General features: G+C 44.8%; 1 protein-coding gene across 1 annotated transcript in view; it reads left to right on the top strand.

Moving 5' to 3' along the window:
* Positions 1 to 15018, top strand: part of SLC29A4 (solute carrier family 29 member 4) — a 42379-nt gene extending 27361 nt beyond the window's left edge. Inside the window, exons 5-9 of the mRNA XM_044678765.1 lie at positions 1698 to 1963; positions 9372 to 9507; positions 10428 to 10615; positions 13759 to 13999; positions 14761 to 15018. Coding sequence (XP_044534700.1) covers positions 1698 to 1963; positions 9372 to 9507; positions 10428 to 10615; positions 13759 to 13999; positions 14761 to 14903 — 974 coding nt within the window. The 3' untranslated portion in view covers positions 14904 to 15018. The remainder of the gene's footprint in view (positions 1 to 1697; positions 1964 to 9371; positions 9508 to 10427; positions 10616 to 13758; positions 14000 to 14760) is intronic.
* The last annotated feature ends 549 nt before the right edge of the window (positions 15019 to 15567 follow it).

Below are 15567 nucleotides of genomic sequence, written 5' to 3'. Positions count from 1 at the left end.
TTCTTTTCCCTTCCCTTCCTTTCCCTTCCCTTCCCTTCCCTTCCCTTCCCTTCCCATTCCACAACTCTAAGACAGAAAAGCCAGGGCTAAGCAATTGGGGTTAAGTCATTTGCCCAGGGTCATACGGGGAAGAAGTGGCTGAGGCCAGATGTGAACCCAAGACTTTGTAACTCCATGCCTGGCACTCTACCCACTGTGGCTCCGAGCTGTCCTCCAATCCCTCTTAAATCCAATGCCTTCTCTCTTGATTATTTCCCATTTACCTGTACTTAGCTCGTTTGTGCATATATGTTTGCTTGTTATCTGTTCCATTAGATTATGAGCTCCTCGAGGGCAAATCTTTTTGCATGACTCATTTTGATTCCCCATTCCTTGGATCAGTGTCTGGCACATAATATGTGCTTAATAAATGTTTACTGCCTGACTGACAAATTCCCTCATTAGAGCTGTTGCCTTATGTACAGGGTGTCCCAAAATCCTTAGAGCAGTTTGCAGCAATCAGCTTAAACATCTTTTGTTTCTTTGTATATGTGTGTGGGAGCCACATGTACACAGTGTGAGTATAATTTTTTTGTGGGGGGTAATATATTTGTGGATGGCTTTTTTTTTATTGAAAATTTTCAATTAATTAATTAATTTAGAATATTTTTCCCGTGGTTTCATGATTCATGTTCTTTCCCTTTCCTCCAATCCTGCTCCCGTAGCGGACATACAATCCCCTCCACCCCCCTGTAGCCGACATGCAAAAAAAAGTTTTTACATGTTTTTACATGTGTCATTGATTAAGACCTATTTCCATATTATTGATAATTGCACTAGGGTGATTGCTTAGAGTTTATATCCCCAATCATATCCCCATCGAACAATGTGTTCAAGCAGCTGTTTTTCTTATGTGTTTCTGCTCCCACAGTTCTTCCTCTGATTGTAGATAACATTCTTTCTCTTAAGTCCCTCAGAGTTGTTCCAGATCATTGCATTGCTGCTAGTAGTCCATTACATTCGATTGTGCCATAGTGTATCAGTCTCTGTGTATAAGGTTCTCCTGGTTCTGCTCCTTTCACTCTGCATCACTTCCTGGAAGTCTTTCCAGTTCACAAAGAATTCCTCCAGTTCTTTATTCTTTTCAGCACAATAGTATTCCATCACCATCAGATACCACAGTTTGTTCAGCCATTCCCCAATTGAAGGGCATCCCCTTATTTTCCAATTTTTTGCCACCACAAAGAGCAAAGTTATAGATATTTTTGTACAAGTCTTTTTCCTTATGATCTCTTTGGGGTACAAACCCAGCAGTGGTATGGCTGGATCAAAGGGCAGGCAGTCTTTAAAGCCCTTTGGGCATAGTTCCAAATTCTGGATGGCTGTTTTATGTGAGTAATGTGGGTATTTGTGTAAAAGTTTGGGAAAGGAAGTGTGTACACATAATTGTGGTTCTGGGTTTCTGTATTTCTCTGTGTGTGAGTTTAGGAGGTCAAGGTGTGTGCATCAGTTTGTGGAGGGCAATGATGTGTGTGCACTTGTGTGGAGAAGAGAGCCCAGTGTGTATGTTTAGATATGGGAATGATGTCTGTTGTGGGGGAGCGAGGAGGTGTCAATGTGTGTAGCTAACAAGTGTGCTCATCTACACAGAACAGCATGTTGTGTAAACAGCTCCCCCAGCCCTTGTTCTGACCTGTAACGACTCCTCTATCTCTCAGGCACCGCCGGGGTGATCATCTCCCTGAGTCGCATCTTCACTAAGCTGCTGCTGTCGGACGAGAAGGAGAACACCATCATTTTCTTCTTCATCTCCATCGGCATGGAGCTCATGTGTCTGCTTTTGCACGTGCTGGTGAAGCGTACCCGCTTTGTCCGCTATTATACTGCCCGCTCCCAGGAGGGCGCGCCAGAGCTCAAGGGCAGCGCCGGTCCTGGCACAGGCTACCGAGTGCACCATGATGTCATTGCCGAGGAAGTACGATTTGTAAGTTTCTAGGAGAAAAGTAGTTGAGGAAGCCAATTCGCTGTGCTTTCCTGGGCTTGACCCTCCTGTAGGGGATAGTCTCTTTTCTTCCACAGCATTATGCACTGCTCCCCAGTGTACCCAGCTCCCATAAACTCATACAATGAGAAATACACAAACAACACCCCCAGTCCACACACTATTCACAACAAACACTATTTTCTATACATTGGTCCCCCCTCCAAAACACATGCACATACACACATGTGACTGCCCACCTCCCCCCCAAACCTATACATTACTTTTATGCACACTGCTTACGGACAAAGAGCCCCTCCATTTCCTGCACTGTCCTCGGATAATCAAGAGATGTCACTAATATTCTAGGCTTTGCTGTTTTGCTACTTTCAAGTAATTACCTCTCCCTGGTCTAATACTAAAAAGGCTTTAGATCACTTCCAGAATTAATACAAAATCCTTTGTTTGGCATTCAAAGCCTTTATAACCCATCCTCCTGGGTTCGAATATTTACTCTATTGCTTACCCAGAGTCATAACTGGCTTGTCCCAGTGGGCTACCATGGTGAATGCAGGGTGCTATACCTTGCCATTGGGAGGGTAGAGTTCCTTCTTGTGGAAATGCAGGTGCCTATAACACTATTACCTCTGGCTTTCTCCTCCACAAAATCCCTCTCATGGACCCTGATTTCTCACCACCACCCTTCTTCTGGTGTGGCTGGATTTATAGTCAAATTGTTTCCATTCCACAATGCATTCGTTCCTGACTCTTTTTTACCAGGGGTAAAATATTCTTTTTTTTTTTTTTAATTTCTTTTAAACCCTTATCTTCCGTCTTGGAGTCAATACTGTGTATTGGCTCCAAGGCAGAAGAGTGGTAAGGGTAGGCAAAGGGGGTCAAGTGACTTGCCCAGGGTCACACAGCTGGGAAGTGTCTGAGGCCACATTTGAACCCAGGACCTCCCATTTCTAGGCCTAGTTCTCAATCCACTGAGCTACCCAGCTGCCCCCACCAGGGTAAAATATTCTTAATTACAGCTCTTTACTAATTAGTCACCTGACCTCAAGTAAGTAACTTAACCTCTCTAGACCTCAGTTTCCTCACTGATAAAATGAGAGAATTGAACTAGATCTCTCCACCGTACCTTCCATTTTGACCTGGAGGTTTCAATTTCCCCATCCATCCCTTCCCTACCTTAAATCAATCACAGGGGTAATTTGAAATAAGGTCTATAATAACTATATAACTATATATATATATATATATACATGTATATGTACTGCTTGAAGGTTCAATATATAATACATGTATACATACATAATTTCATATATTAGCTCACAACATACACATATGCACACAACATAGACATACAAAATCTCATTTATATATAAATGATGATGGACATATACATATATAAAATAACCCATTTATGCATCATATTACCAATACAATTTTTTTCAGAGTAAACATAAAGTTATTTTTATTTATATTTGGGGAATAACACTTTTTTTAAAAAAAACTCTTACCTTCTGCCTTAGAATCAAGGCTACCCTTATCTTCCATCTTGGAGTCAATACTGTGTGTTGGCTCCAAGGCAGAAGAGTGGTAAGGGTAGGCAATGGGAGTCAAGTGACTTGCCCAGGGTCACGCAGCTAGGAAGTGTCTGAGGTCAGATTTGAACCCAGGACCTCCCATATCTAGGCCTGGCTCTCAATCCACTGAGCTACCCAGCTGTCCTCCAGGAATAATACGTTTAACTGAGGGCATCAGGGAGCTGGGTTCTGAGCATTATTTTAGCTAAGATGCTTGGTCACAGGTTGTGAGGCGGGATTGTAATATTAATAAGTAGACGCTAGTGATCATGGCCTTTGAGAGGATATAGATAGTGGCAATGTCAAGTAGGTTTCAAGGTTAGAAAACTGGGTTGTTGATCATGTTGAGTTTAAATAAGCTTGAAGAAGTAGTATTACCTGAAGAAAAGGCTCGAGCAAAACCAAGAATGGGGTTATGGGAACTAATAGGATTTGGGGACTTGGGTTAAAGAAATGTCTGGTGCTAAGTGGCTAACAGACTTAAATGTTAGACATGGAACATAGCGACTTGCCAAACATGAGAAAAGGACAGGGAGAAGAGAGAGAGAGAAAGAAGAAGGGAATATTGGGAATATTGGTTTTTAGCCTCATCAATATTCCCTTCATTCTGTATCATTCCCAATTCCTATTAGCAATAATACTCATTAAATATTTACTTAATAACAGAGATTCTGCCTAGCAGAGATGCTCGATGCTCACTTCAGAATCATAATGCTTTAATGTTTCAGGAATAACATAATTAGGGCATGAGCAATTATAAGAGATTTTGTCAAACTTTGGGGCATGGAGGAAAGTCAATAGAATTGTCATTGTCACAGATTCCCAGACATAAAAGGGACCACAGAGGCCGTCTCTTTCGACTTAAATCTAAGTGGAAATCTTCCCGAGCTCTAAAAACTTAGCCAACCAGTATCCAGCTGGTAACCAGCTCTTGCAAGTTTTGCTTGAAGGCCTCAAGTGAGGAGAACGTCTACCCCAAGAAATAACCCTCTTCTCTTATATATAAAATTTCATTACAATCTTGCAAGGTAGGCGCTATTTTTATTTTTCCTATGCTATAGAAGAGGATAAGACAGAGAGGTTAAATATCTGCGTGGTATCACATAGCTGGTACGTATCTAAAGCAAGATTCAAATTCAGGTCTTCTTGGCTTCAGATAGAAAGATAATATCATAGACTTGAAATTTGCTATAAATAGTCATTCATTCAGATGACCTCAGACACTTACTTAGCTGTGTGACTCTGGGCGAGTCACTTAACCCTATTTGCCTCAGTTTTCTCATCTGTAAGATAAGCTGGAGAAGGAAACAATAAACTATTTTATTCTAGTATCTTTGCCAAGAAAATTCCAAATGAGATCACAAGGAGTGGGGCACAATTGAACAACAAAGGTCTATTACATCCCAGGCACTGTGCTAAATGCTAGAAAGAATGAAAGAGCAGTCTCTGTCCCCAAGGAGGAAAAATCACACGGACACACCTAAATACATACAGAGTAAATGCAAAATAAATACAGTATTTTTTGGGGGGGAGTATTAGCAGTTGGGGCTGGAGGTGGGACTAGGAAGGCCCCCGTGTAGAAGGTGGCACTTGAGCTGAGTTATGAAGGAAATAAAGGCTTCTATCGTAGGCTTCCGGCACAGGGCACGGGCTTTGTAAAAACAGAAACTGGAGATGGGGTATTCCCTGAAGGATGCCCTTCACCTCTGAAGACCTCATGGTTGTAGTTTTAGAACTTGAAAGGAACTTGGAAGCCAACCCCTTAATTTTACAGATGAGGAAACTGAGGCATGGGGATATTCTTTTTTTTAAAGGATTTGCCGGGAGTTATAAAGTCAAGTCAAAAAGCATTTGTTATGTACCTTGTATGTGCCAGGCTCTGTGCTAGACACTGAGGATACAAATTAAAATAAAAGACAGGTCCTGCCCTAAGGAGTCATAGGGGAAAGAATGCAAATGACTGTACAAATAAAACAAATACAGAATAAATTAGGGGTAGTCACGGAGGGAAAACAGGAAGTTTAAGAGGGACTAGGAAAGGCTCCTTAAGGAAGGTGAGATTTTACCTGGGACTTAAAGGAAGTTGGGGAAGCCAGCAAATGGAGATTAAGAGGGAAGGCAGAGGTTCAGTTGGGTGGCTCAGTGAATGGAGAGCCAGTGAATGGAGAGATGGGAGGTCCTGGGTTCAAATCTGATCTCAGACACTTCCCAGCTCTGTGACCCTGGGCAAGTCACTTAACCCTCATTGTCTAGCCCTTACTGTTCTTCTGCCTTGGAACCAACACACAGTATTAACTCCAAGACAGAAGGTAAAGATTTATTTTTTTTTTTAAAAGAGAAGGCATTCCAGGCCTAGGGACAGCCAGGGAAAACGTACAGTGTTGGGAGATGTCTGACATGTTTGAGGAAGAGTGTGGAGGCTGATGTCACTGAAACACACAGAGGATGAGGAGTGGAGTAAGATGTAAAGAAACTAGAAAGCCAGGAAGGGTCAGGGTTATGTAGGGCTTGAAATGCTGAGCAGAGCATTTATATTTGATGCTGGAGGCAATAAGGAGCCACTGGAGTTTAATGAAAGGAGAGTGACGTGGGCAGACCAGGTAGGAAGGGGCAGGCTACAAACAGGTTGTTTTTGTTTTTAAGCCCTTACCTTCTGTCTTGGAATCAATACTGTGTATTGGCTCCAAGGTAGAAGAGTGGTAAGGGTAAGCAATGGGGGTCAAGTGACTTGCCCAGGGTCACACAGCTGGGGAAGTGTCTGAGGTCACATTTGAACCCAGGACATCCCATCTCTAAGCCTGGCTCTCAATCCACTGAGCTACCCAGCTGCCCCTACAAAAAGTTTTAAAAGCAGCATCAGAGGCAGGATTTGAACTCAGGTGCTCTGATCCCACAACCCATGGTTGGTTGGTTGGTTTTCCCCCTACCATCCCACACAAGCCCCCAAATGGGACAGTCTAGGTCAGATGCTAGTTCCAAGTGTGAAGCCCGGAAATCCCTGGAAATGCCTCTCTCCAGTTCCGAGTCCCCTGGGGAGCTGAGCCCGAGCTAGCCTTCAGCAGCCCAACCCCAGGCTCCATGGAGAGGAGATGACAGAGTGGGCCAGCCTGCCACAGCCTCCTGCCCGCCCATCTGGCCCGAGAGGCTCCTTTCCCGGCTGGCAGTGCGTGTGAACGGGTGGGAGCTCTCCGACTTGAGGAGGATGTATGAGGGCATCCCTCCCCACGGGCACCTTGGGAGCATTTGCTGGGCTAAGCAGAACGCTCGTTTGGAAGCAGGGACTTGGGGCTGCTCCCACCACAGCTGTAGCCCAATTAGCGCAAGCAGAGGAGCTGTCCAGCTGTTCCTGCCGAGCGCGGGATGCCATCTAGTGGCGGCCAGAGGTGCTACACCTGCCTGGCAGCTCCCAGACCTGCTGCCGAAATCCAAGGATTTCAGAGACTTTAGGGGCCGCCCAGTCCGGTCTCCTTATTCTCCAGATGAGTTCACTGAGCTTCCGATGGGGGCGGGGGCGGTATGTAACTCGCCAGGGTCTGCCCTGAGCTTCCTGACTCCAGGTTCCTTTTTCCATCCAGAATACCATAGCAATGAACCGAGGTCAGGGCAGCTAGATAGCCCAGGACCTAGAACACCTGCAGTTGGAAGGTCCTGGCTTCCGCTCCGGTTCCGACACTTCCTAGCTGAGTGACCCTGGGCAAGTCACTTAACCCCGATTGCCTAGCCCTTGCCACTCTTCTGTCTTGGAATTGATACAAATACCAAAGGTATAGGTTTAAAAAGAAAGGAACAGTTTTGTTTTGTTTTTAAGATTTGCAAAGCATTTTGCATAATGTCATTTGAGAGGGTTGGACTAGATAGTCTCTAAGATGCCTTCTAGCTCTAAATCTACAATCCTATGATGTCGGTCCATTAATAAGCATTTATTAAGAGCTCAAGCATAAGGATTGGAGATACAAAGGACAAAACCAGAAAGGTACAGAATGATTGCTAGGTGAAATATGAGGGGAAGGTTATCATTTGGGGGAAGCTCAACTAAGAAAGCTTAGGAGAGGAGATACATTTTAATTTTTATTTATTTATATTTTTTTTAAACCCTTAACTTCTGTGTATTGGCTCATAGGTGGAAGAGAGGTAAGGGAAGAGAGGTAAGGTCAAGTGACTTGCCCAGGGTCACACAGCTGGGAAGTGTCTGAGGCCAGATTTGAACCTAGGACCTCCCATCTCTAGGCCTGGCTCTCAATCCACTGAGCTACCCAGCTGCCCCCGGGTGATAAAATTTTAAAAGATGGTAGGGGAACAGCTAGGTAGGATTGAGAGCCAGGCCTAGAACCCAGAGGGCCTGGGTTCCAATCTGACCTCAGACACTTCCTTGCTGAATAACTGTGGGCAAGTCACTTGACCCCTATTGTCTTGCCCTTACCTTACAACTCATCTGCCTTGGAACTGATACTTAGTATTAATTCTAAGAAATAAGGATAGTTGTTGTTTTTTTTTAAAGAAGTAATACTGACATAAAAGAAAATTAATAAAACATTTTAAAAGAAAAAAAAAAGACAGTGGAACAAAAGAGATTTGTACCAGGTTGCAAAGAGCTTTGCACAGCCAGGGAGAGGGGTATGAACTCTACTAATTTAACTTTTTTTCCCCAATTAATAAATATTTATTAAATGCTACTACATTCCAGGCACTATGCTAAGCACTGAAGATACAAAGAGACAAAAAAATAGTCCTTGCCCTCAAGGAGCTTATGTTCCAATGGGGGAGATAATAAATCAACAAATCTACCTGAAGCAGGATATATACAGAATAAATGGGAAATAATTAACAGAGGAAAGAACCTGAATTAAAGAGAGGTCAGGAAGGCTTCCTGTAAAATATGAATTGGGACTTAAAGGAAGCCAAGAAAGCCTTTGGAAGAGATGAGGGAGAGCATTCCAGGAATAGGAGACAGGTAAGTTAACTTTCCTAAGAGGGGAGGCTCTGGTGATTTTTGTGTAGAGAAATAATTTGATCAGATTTCAGGAAACTCTGTCAAGTGGCCTGATCCACTGGGGACTTTCTCAGCCTACTCTAAGATGGCTGTCTTATCGCCCCTGCTCTTTTTCTTCCAATTATAAGGCCTTTCAGGAAATTGGTGGCCATCTCTTGACAGAAAGGCAATGGACTCAAGATGCAGAATGAGACATATATTTTTAGACATGGCCAATTGGAGGATTTGTTTTACTCAACTGTGCATATTTGTTTTAAGGGCCTTGTTTTTCCTTTTTATGCAATGCAAGGAGTAGAAAGGTGAATAAAAATTAGGATAAGGTAGCCAAAAAATAATAAAAGGAAAAAAGAAGAGGAAAGAAAAGATCATTGAGGCATCTTTAAAAAAAATTTTTAATGGTAAGAAAAAACCAAAAGGAAGGCCAGATACACAGAACTTCTTTGAAAGCTAAAAAAGCAAGGCAGAATTGCTAAGAATTGCTACTAAGGTAAGGGTTAAAAAATTTTTAATTAAAATTTTAAAAAAGAAAGCTATACCTAATAGGTATCTGAAATTTCATATATGATAGTCTCCTTTTTCTGTTCTATCATATATATATATATGTATGTATGTATGTATACAAATGCCCCCATTGTTAAGTGCAAAGTAAAAAATTTAAAAAAAATTTTTAAATGAGTGGGTTTGACTTGATTTCAAATATCCCTTCCAGATCTAATGTTCCAGAATTCAAGGATCTCTTTGAGTGCATGTATGATGCTGGTGGCCCCTTCCCCCAGGATCAATTGTGCTTACCCTGACTCCCTCTCCCTGGTCTCCTTCCCTGTTTCAGGAGGATCGGCATCATGGCCCAGGGGGGTCCCCTCAGGGCAGTGTGGTCCATGAGGCTGAGTTGGCTGGTGGTGGGACCTACATGAGGTTTGATGTCCCTAGGCCCAAATTCAAGAGGAGCTGGCCGAACTTTCGAGGTAAGAACATCCCATTTGGGCTGGAAGATAAGGAATAGGGATGGGGTAGGAGTAAGGGGGAGAGTGGGAGAAGACAAAAGGTCTTGTGTCCCTTCCTGTTATCATCAGTGGTAAAGGGCAGGTCATGGTGAAGTTTAAGGGGATTTCAGGCTCCCTTTCACTGCTTCTCATGAGGCCATCCTGAAAGAGGCTCTTTCTTTATGCCTTATTTCCCTGACCAGATTAGTGAGGGTGGTCATTCTTGTCCTGGGCTCAGGAACATCTGCCCCTCCTCCCCTCTCACACACATTCCACGTGTGGGGAAGTTGGAGGGGATGGAAGAGACCACATGTCTATGTAAGAGTTATCCTGAGATGATGCCAGTGTCTCCTTGAATGATGCCATCCCATTCTTAAGTTGGCTTAGCCCTTGCCAACACAAGCACTACTCCTGAGCCACCAAAGCCCCTTTCAAGGACTGTATTTACAAAAAGGATTTTGAACCAAAGGCACAGTGAACTTAATTTCACCACTAACTGGCTGTGTAGCCCTGGGCAAGTGACTTTACTTTTCTGGGCCTCAGTTTGACTACTTATAAAATGAGAGAGTCGGAATAGATAATCTCTCAGGTCCCTTCTAGGTCTAAGAGTCTTTTTCTTTGGAGCAACCGAGTGCTGAGTGAGTCCCCCAAAAAGCCAAGGGGCAACCACAGTTTGAACCACTTTTATGGATGAAGTGAGTTGATGGGAAGACTGCTGGGTTGAAGGATTGGTTCAAGTTCTAGTTTTACCACCAAATGACCTTGTGTGAATTTATTTCTTGCTTTGAAAAATGAGTTCAAACTCAGTGATCTCTAAGGTCTCTTCTGGCTAGAATATGCTGTGAGTTCTATGAGAGGGGAACATGCTGATGCTAAGAGCTTTGGATGTTTCCTCCCACTAGCCATGATGCTGCAACGATACGTCGTGTCCCGGGTGATCTGGGCCTACATGCTCTCCATAGCAATGTCCTACTTCATCACATTGTGCCTCTTTCCTGGGCTAGAGTCAGAGATCCGCAACTGCACTCTCGGCGAGTGGCTCCCGATCCTCGTCATGGCCATATTCAACCTCTCTGACTTTGTGGGCAAGGTAGGTTCCAGGGAAGGATATCAAACTGATACTGAGCCTAGTGAAAGGGTTCCTTAGGAGAAAGCTCCACATACCTACCTCCCTGCCCCAGGAGAGAGTCTCTGAGTGGCCTTATACATTGACGAAGTAGGTGGCCACCTACATGTTCTGATTTGACAGGTATTGGGAGGACCATTCCACGTGTAAATATCTCCCAGTCCCTTCTCCCTCCGTCTCCCAAGGCCTAAAATCCTACCTTTCCAACTGACTTTTCAGTTTTCAGGAGTTCTATATTAAAGCATAAATACCTTTGGGAGAGGTAATGCTATTATTAGTCACCTTATTATAGATTGGCATGCCAATTGGACATAGAAGAGGATCCCAGAAAGTGCTCTTTCTCCCTTCCCTCCCTACCCTTGTAGTATCCCGTTTTTCAGCCCTCTTCCCTAATAATACTCCACCTGTTCTCTGTCCCCATCTCTTCTGAGTTAATCAGATAAACTATCAATATAATCCCTCTCAGATAAGATAAAGCCTTAACCCATTTAGACTAGACTATGAGCATCATGAGGGCAGGGACTTATAAAGAATGTGTCTGTATAAGGCTCTTGGGAGTGGTACAATAGGACTTCATTTTTCTCAAACTCAACACACACGAATTCAGATGTATATGATTGGCAATAAAAAATAAAGGCAGAAAAATACATAAAATTAAAAAAATTAATTATTCCTTAAATCCACCTCATTTTCCTAAGCATCACAAAGTCTTGCAGTAGTTCACCAGTCACACTTATTCTCTCTCTGAGAAGTGTAATAGTGTGAGTCATTGCATTGGTTTGCCTCAGACATTAGTTCCCACCTCAGTGTCTCAGACATTAGCTCCCACATCAATGCCTCAGATATTAGCTCCCACCTCGGTCTTTGTCCCCAATTCTCATTTGTAACAAGTCCTATCCTATCCTGTCCATGCCAGAATAGTGCTTCTCTATGTTTAATACTATTTAGTTACTAATAATGGCTCCAAAGTGCAATAGTGATGCAGGGAGCTCTGATAAACCTAAGAAAAGTTGGAAAGTGCCCAAGTATGTTTGTGTAAGAAATACTTATTAAATAATGGGGTTTGCTATTATGCTCGATTTTCAACTTGTGTCTTGGAATGTATTGGTCACCTAAGTCCTACTATTTATAAATAATGGGTGGGAGAGGAATTGGAGGGAGGGAGAGAAGTTAGAACTGAAAACTAAATCAAAATTAAGATTAAAAAAAAAAAGAAGAAGAAGAATGTCATTTCCTGAGACAAGTTAGTGGGAGAGGAGACACTGGTAGGAAGGATAGTTGTCAACCCTCACATGACACTATGTAGGCAGCAGTATGCCTTTTCTGAGTGCCAGGATTGTTCAGAGGAAAAGACTGGCCTTGAACTGGGTAGAGCTCAGTTCAAATACTGATTCTCCTGAAGGCTCTTGGGTGGGCCACTTACTGCTCTAACCTTCCATTTTCTCAGCTGAAAACATTCCAGGGCTTGCTTGCTTCCCAGAGCTCTGTAAGAATCATGAGTGAAGAGAAAGGGTTTTGTCCATAAGAGATGACTGTTCTTCGGGTCTTTTCTATGATTGATATGATTCTTGAACCTGGTTCCCCAGGAATAAATGAAAGAATCTTGTCCTATTTGCCTTTAAGGCTCTAGTCTCCATAAATCAGGAGGGAGACAGGGTGCTCAGATCAGAGGGGAAGAGACTCCAGTTTTCTATAGGAGAGTAACACTGCAATTTCAGCACCTTCCTAGAACCCATGCCCTTTCACTCCACATTCTAGAGCTCAGATCGCCAGCACAGAAACGTCTGACACTCCAAAGCAACCCTGTCTTTGAGGGTTAAAAAAAAAAACAACCCAAAACTTATAGGCTTAGAGAGTTGCCCGGAGAACTGAGAAGTCAAGTGACTTGCCCAGGACTATATTGCTTCTGTGGGTCAGAGGTGAGATTTGAAAACCCAGTCTTCTTGGCTTCGAAGTTAAGGCTGGCCCCTATGCCATATTTCTCTCAGGAGAGAAGGACTTCTTTTTTTTATTATTGATTTTTATTCTATTGATTAATTATGAAAATTTTTCCATGGTTCCATGATTCATATTCTTTCCCTCCCCTCCTCCCAACCCCCTCCCATAGCCAACTCACAATTCCACTGGGTTTTACATGTGTCATTGATCAAGACTTATATCCATATTGTTAATATTTGCATTAGGGTGATCATTTAGAGTCTACATCCCCCATCATGTCTCCATTGACCCATGTAGTCAAGCAGTTGTTTTTCTTCTGTGCTCTGCTCCCACAGTTCTTTCTCTGGATGTGGGTAGAGTTCTTTTTCATAGAGAGACAGACTTCTAATATTTTTTGCTTAATTATTATAATTTCCCTCCTTGAAATGCCCTGTGGCTCCTCCAAACCTATTCATGTTTTAAATACTCCCCCAAGTTTTCCTGGCTTCGAGACTGGCTCTCTAACCACTATGCAACAATGCTGGTTTGAATTCTTCAGTGTTCTATATCGTAGATATGTTTTTGTCTTATCTCCTTCTAGACCGTAGGCAACATGAGGGATCTTGTCTTATCTGAACATTGTCTCTTCCCCAGGTGCCTAGCAGAGTGTCTTGCACATGGTTACTAAATGTTTGTTTAGTTTTTAAAAACCTTTACCCTCTGGAGAGAACAAGAATCATGTAACCAGGGAAAAATATTTAAAAATATATAAAATTTTTTTTAAAACCTTTACCCTCTGTCTTAGTATCAATTCTAAGTACAGAAGAGTACAGAAGAGTGGCAAGGACTAGGCAGTTGGGGCTAAGTGACTTGCCTAAATTCTACTCAATGTTTTATTTTGTTTTTTTTAAACCCTTACCTTCTGTCTCAGAATTGATACTAGGCATCAGTTTCAAGGCAGAAGAGTGGTCAAGGCTAGGCAATGGGGGTTAAGTGACTTGCCCAGGGTCACACAGCAAGGAAGTGTCTGAGGCCAGGTTCTGACCCCAGGTTCTCCCATCTCCAGGCCTGGCTCTTTATCCACTGAGTCACCTAAGAGCCCCTCTATGAAATGTCTGTTGCCTTGAATGATTATGCCTGCTGGGCGCCAGGCTCACTGTGGCTCCCCTGCCTTCTGCTTTCTCTCACAGATCCTGGCAGCCCTACCCTATGATTGGCGAGGGACCCACCTCCTCATCTACTCCTGCCTACGGGTCGTCTTCATCCCCCTCTTCATCTTGTGTGTGTACCCCAGTGGGAAGCCCACCTTCAGCCACCCCGCCTGGCCCTGCATCTTCTCCCTCCTCATGGGCATCAGCAACGGCTACTTCGGCAGCGTGCCCATGATCCTGGCTGCGGGCAAAGTGAGCCCCGAGCAGAGAGAGCTGGCAGGTATGGGGAAGCAGGGCAGAAAACCTCTGGGAGCGCTGCTCTAGAAGATCCCAAGCCTACCCTGGACTCATGATCCAATCCTGATCCCTCCCAAATACTTCTGCACCCCCTCTGCACCCCCCTCCCCACACAGGCCCTTCTGGAGGTGTCATGGTGCAATAGAGCTGGAGAGGACCTACGTAATGATGTAGTCTGAGCCCTCGTTTTACAGCTCTAAGAGAGAAGGGTGAGCACTAGGCAATGGGAGTTAAGTGACTTGCTCAGGGTCACACAGCTAGAAAGACTCTAAGGCTGGACTTTAATTCATGTCTTCTGGACTCTAAACCTAGCCCTATACCATGAACTTTCTTTTTCTTTTTTTCTTTTGAAAACTGCAACCTCCTGTCTTAGCATCAGTTCTAAGACGGAAGAGTGGTAAGGACTAGGCAAGCTAGGAAGTGTCCTAGGTCACATTTGAACCCAGGTCCTCCCGACTTCAGGCCTGGCTCTCTATTCCCTGAGCCACCTCGCCAACCCACCATGCACTTCCTAGGTGCTGAGCACCCCCTTTCCCCATCACCAACGCTTAGACATTTCCCATTTGGGGAGAGAGGTTGGGGGGACGGGCAGGGCAGGGTCCAGCTTCTTAAATTAATTTCCATTTGGGCAGCTGTAGGCTTGCCTTCCTTTCTAAGGCCCCTTGACGCAGGCCGGGGGTCCTCCCAGCTGGGCCCTGGCCCCTTGACCCAGGCGGGCTGAGCCGGCGTTCTCCTCTCTTCCAGGGAACACCATGACGGTTTCCTACATGACGGGACTGACTCTGGGCTCGGCCGTTGCCTACTTTGCCTACAGCCTCACCAGCACCTCTCATAGCACCTGCTTCTACACCGAGACCTTCAATAACTCCTTCACGGCGGGGTATTGAGCGGCCTGGGCCGGCGTGTGTGTGTGTGGCTGTGGGCGGACGTGTAGGGAGTGGAGCGTCCGGGGCCTGGATTCCAGGCAGTGGTGTCTCTCTTTTTTCCTGTGTCTAAGTTCAGCCTCGCACCCCCTTTCCTCTGCACCCCAAAATCCAATCCCCTAGTCAGAAACAGATCCATCTCCCTTCACCCCCCTCCCCAACTGACGCCTCCTCTTCTTCCGGCCGCATTGGGACGTTTGGGAGTGCTCGTGGAGAAGCCTCAGGCTGTGGCCAAAGGAGGCTGAACTGGACCAGAGGAGATGGGAGGCTCGAGGCTGGGGGGGGGGGGCGAGGAGGAGGAGGAGGCAGCCCCCACCCTGCCTGGGAGGATATGTGGGGGTGCCCACGTTGGAGCCTTTCCCTGAAGATTCCTCTCCTCCTCCCTCCTGCCTCATTGAGTGATCCTGACCTTTGGGGGACACCCCGGGGAGCAGAGATTCTGGGGCTGCTGTGGAGGGAGCAGGTCAAAGGTGGAGTCCAGCAGTCTGGAGGCAACCCAAAGCCTTATATTGAAGCCATGCACCCACATTTGGGAGTCCTACACCAGCCCACGGTGTCCTTGGGACAGGGAGTGGCAGAGGAGATCCCCGATGGGGTGGGAAGGGGAGTGACCCCTTTGAGCAGCCAG

The sequence above is a fragment of the Gracilinanus agilis genome, chromosome 1 (genome assembly GCF_016433145.1).
Source record: "Gracilinanus agilis isolate LMUSP501 chromosome 1, AgileGrace, whole genome shotgun sequence".
In the NCBI taxonomy this organism is placed as follows: domain Eukaryota; kingdom Metazoa; phylum Chordata; class Mammalia; order Didelphimorphia; family Didelphidae; genus Gracilinanus; species Gracilinanus agilis.
Note: the sequence above shows the minus strand (reverse complement) of the source record. Positions and strands in the feature narration are given on the sequence as shown.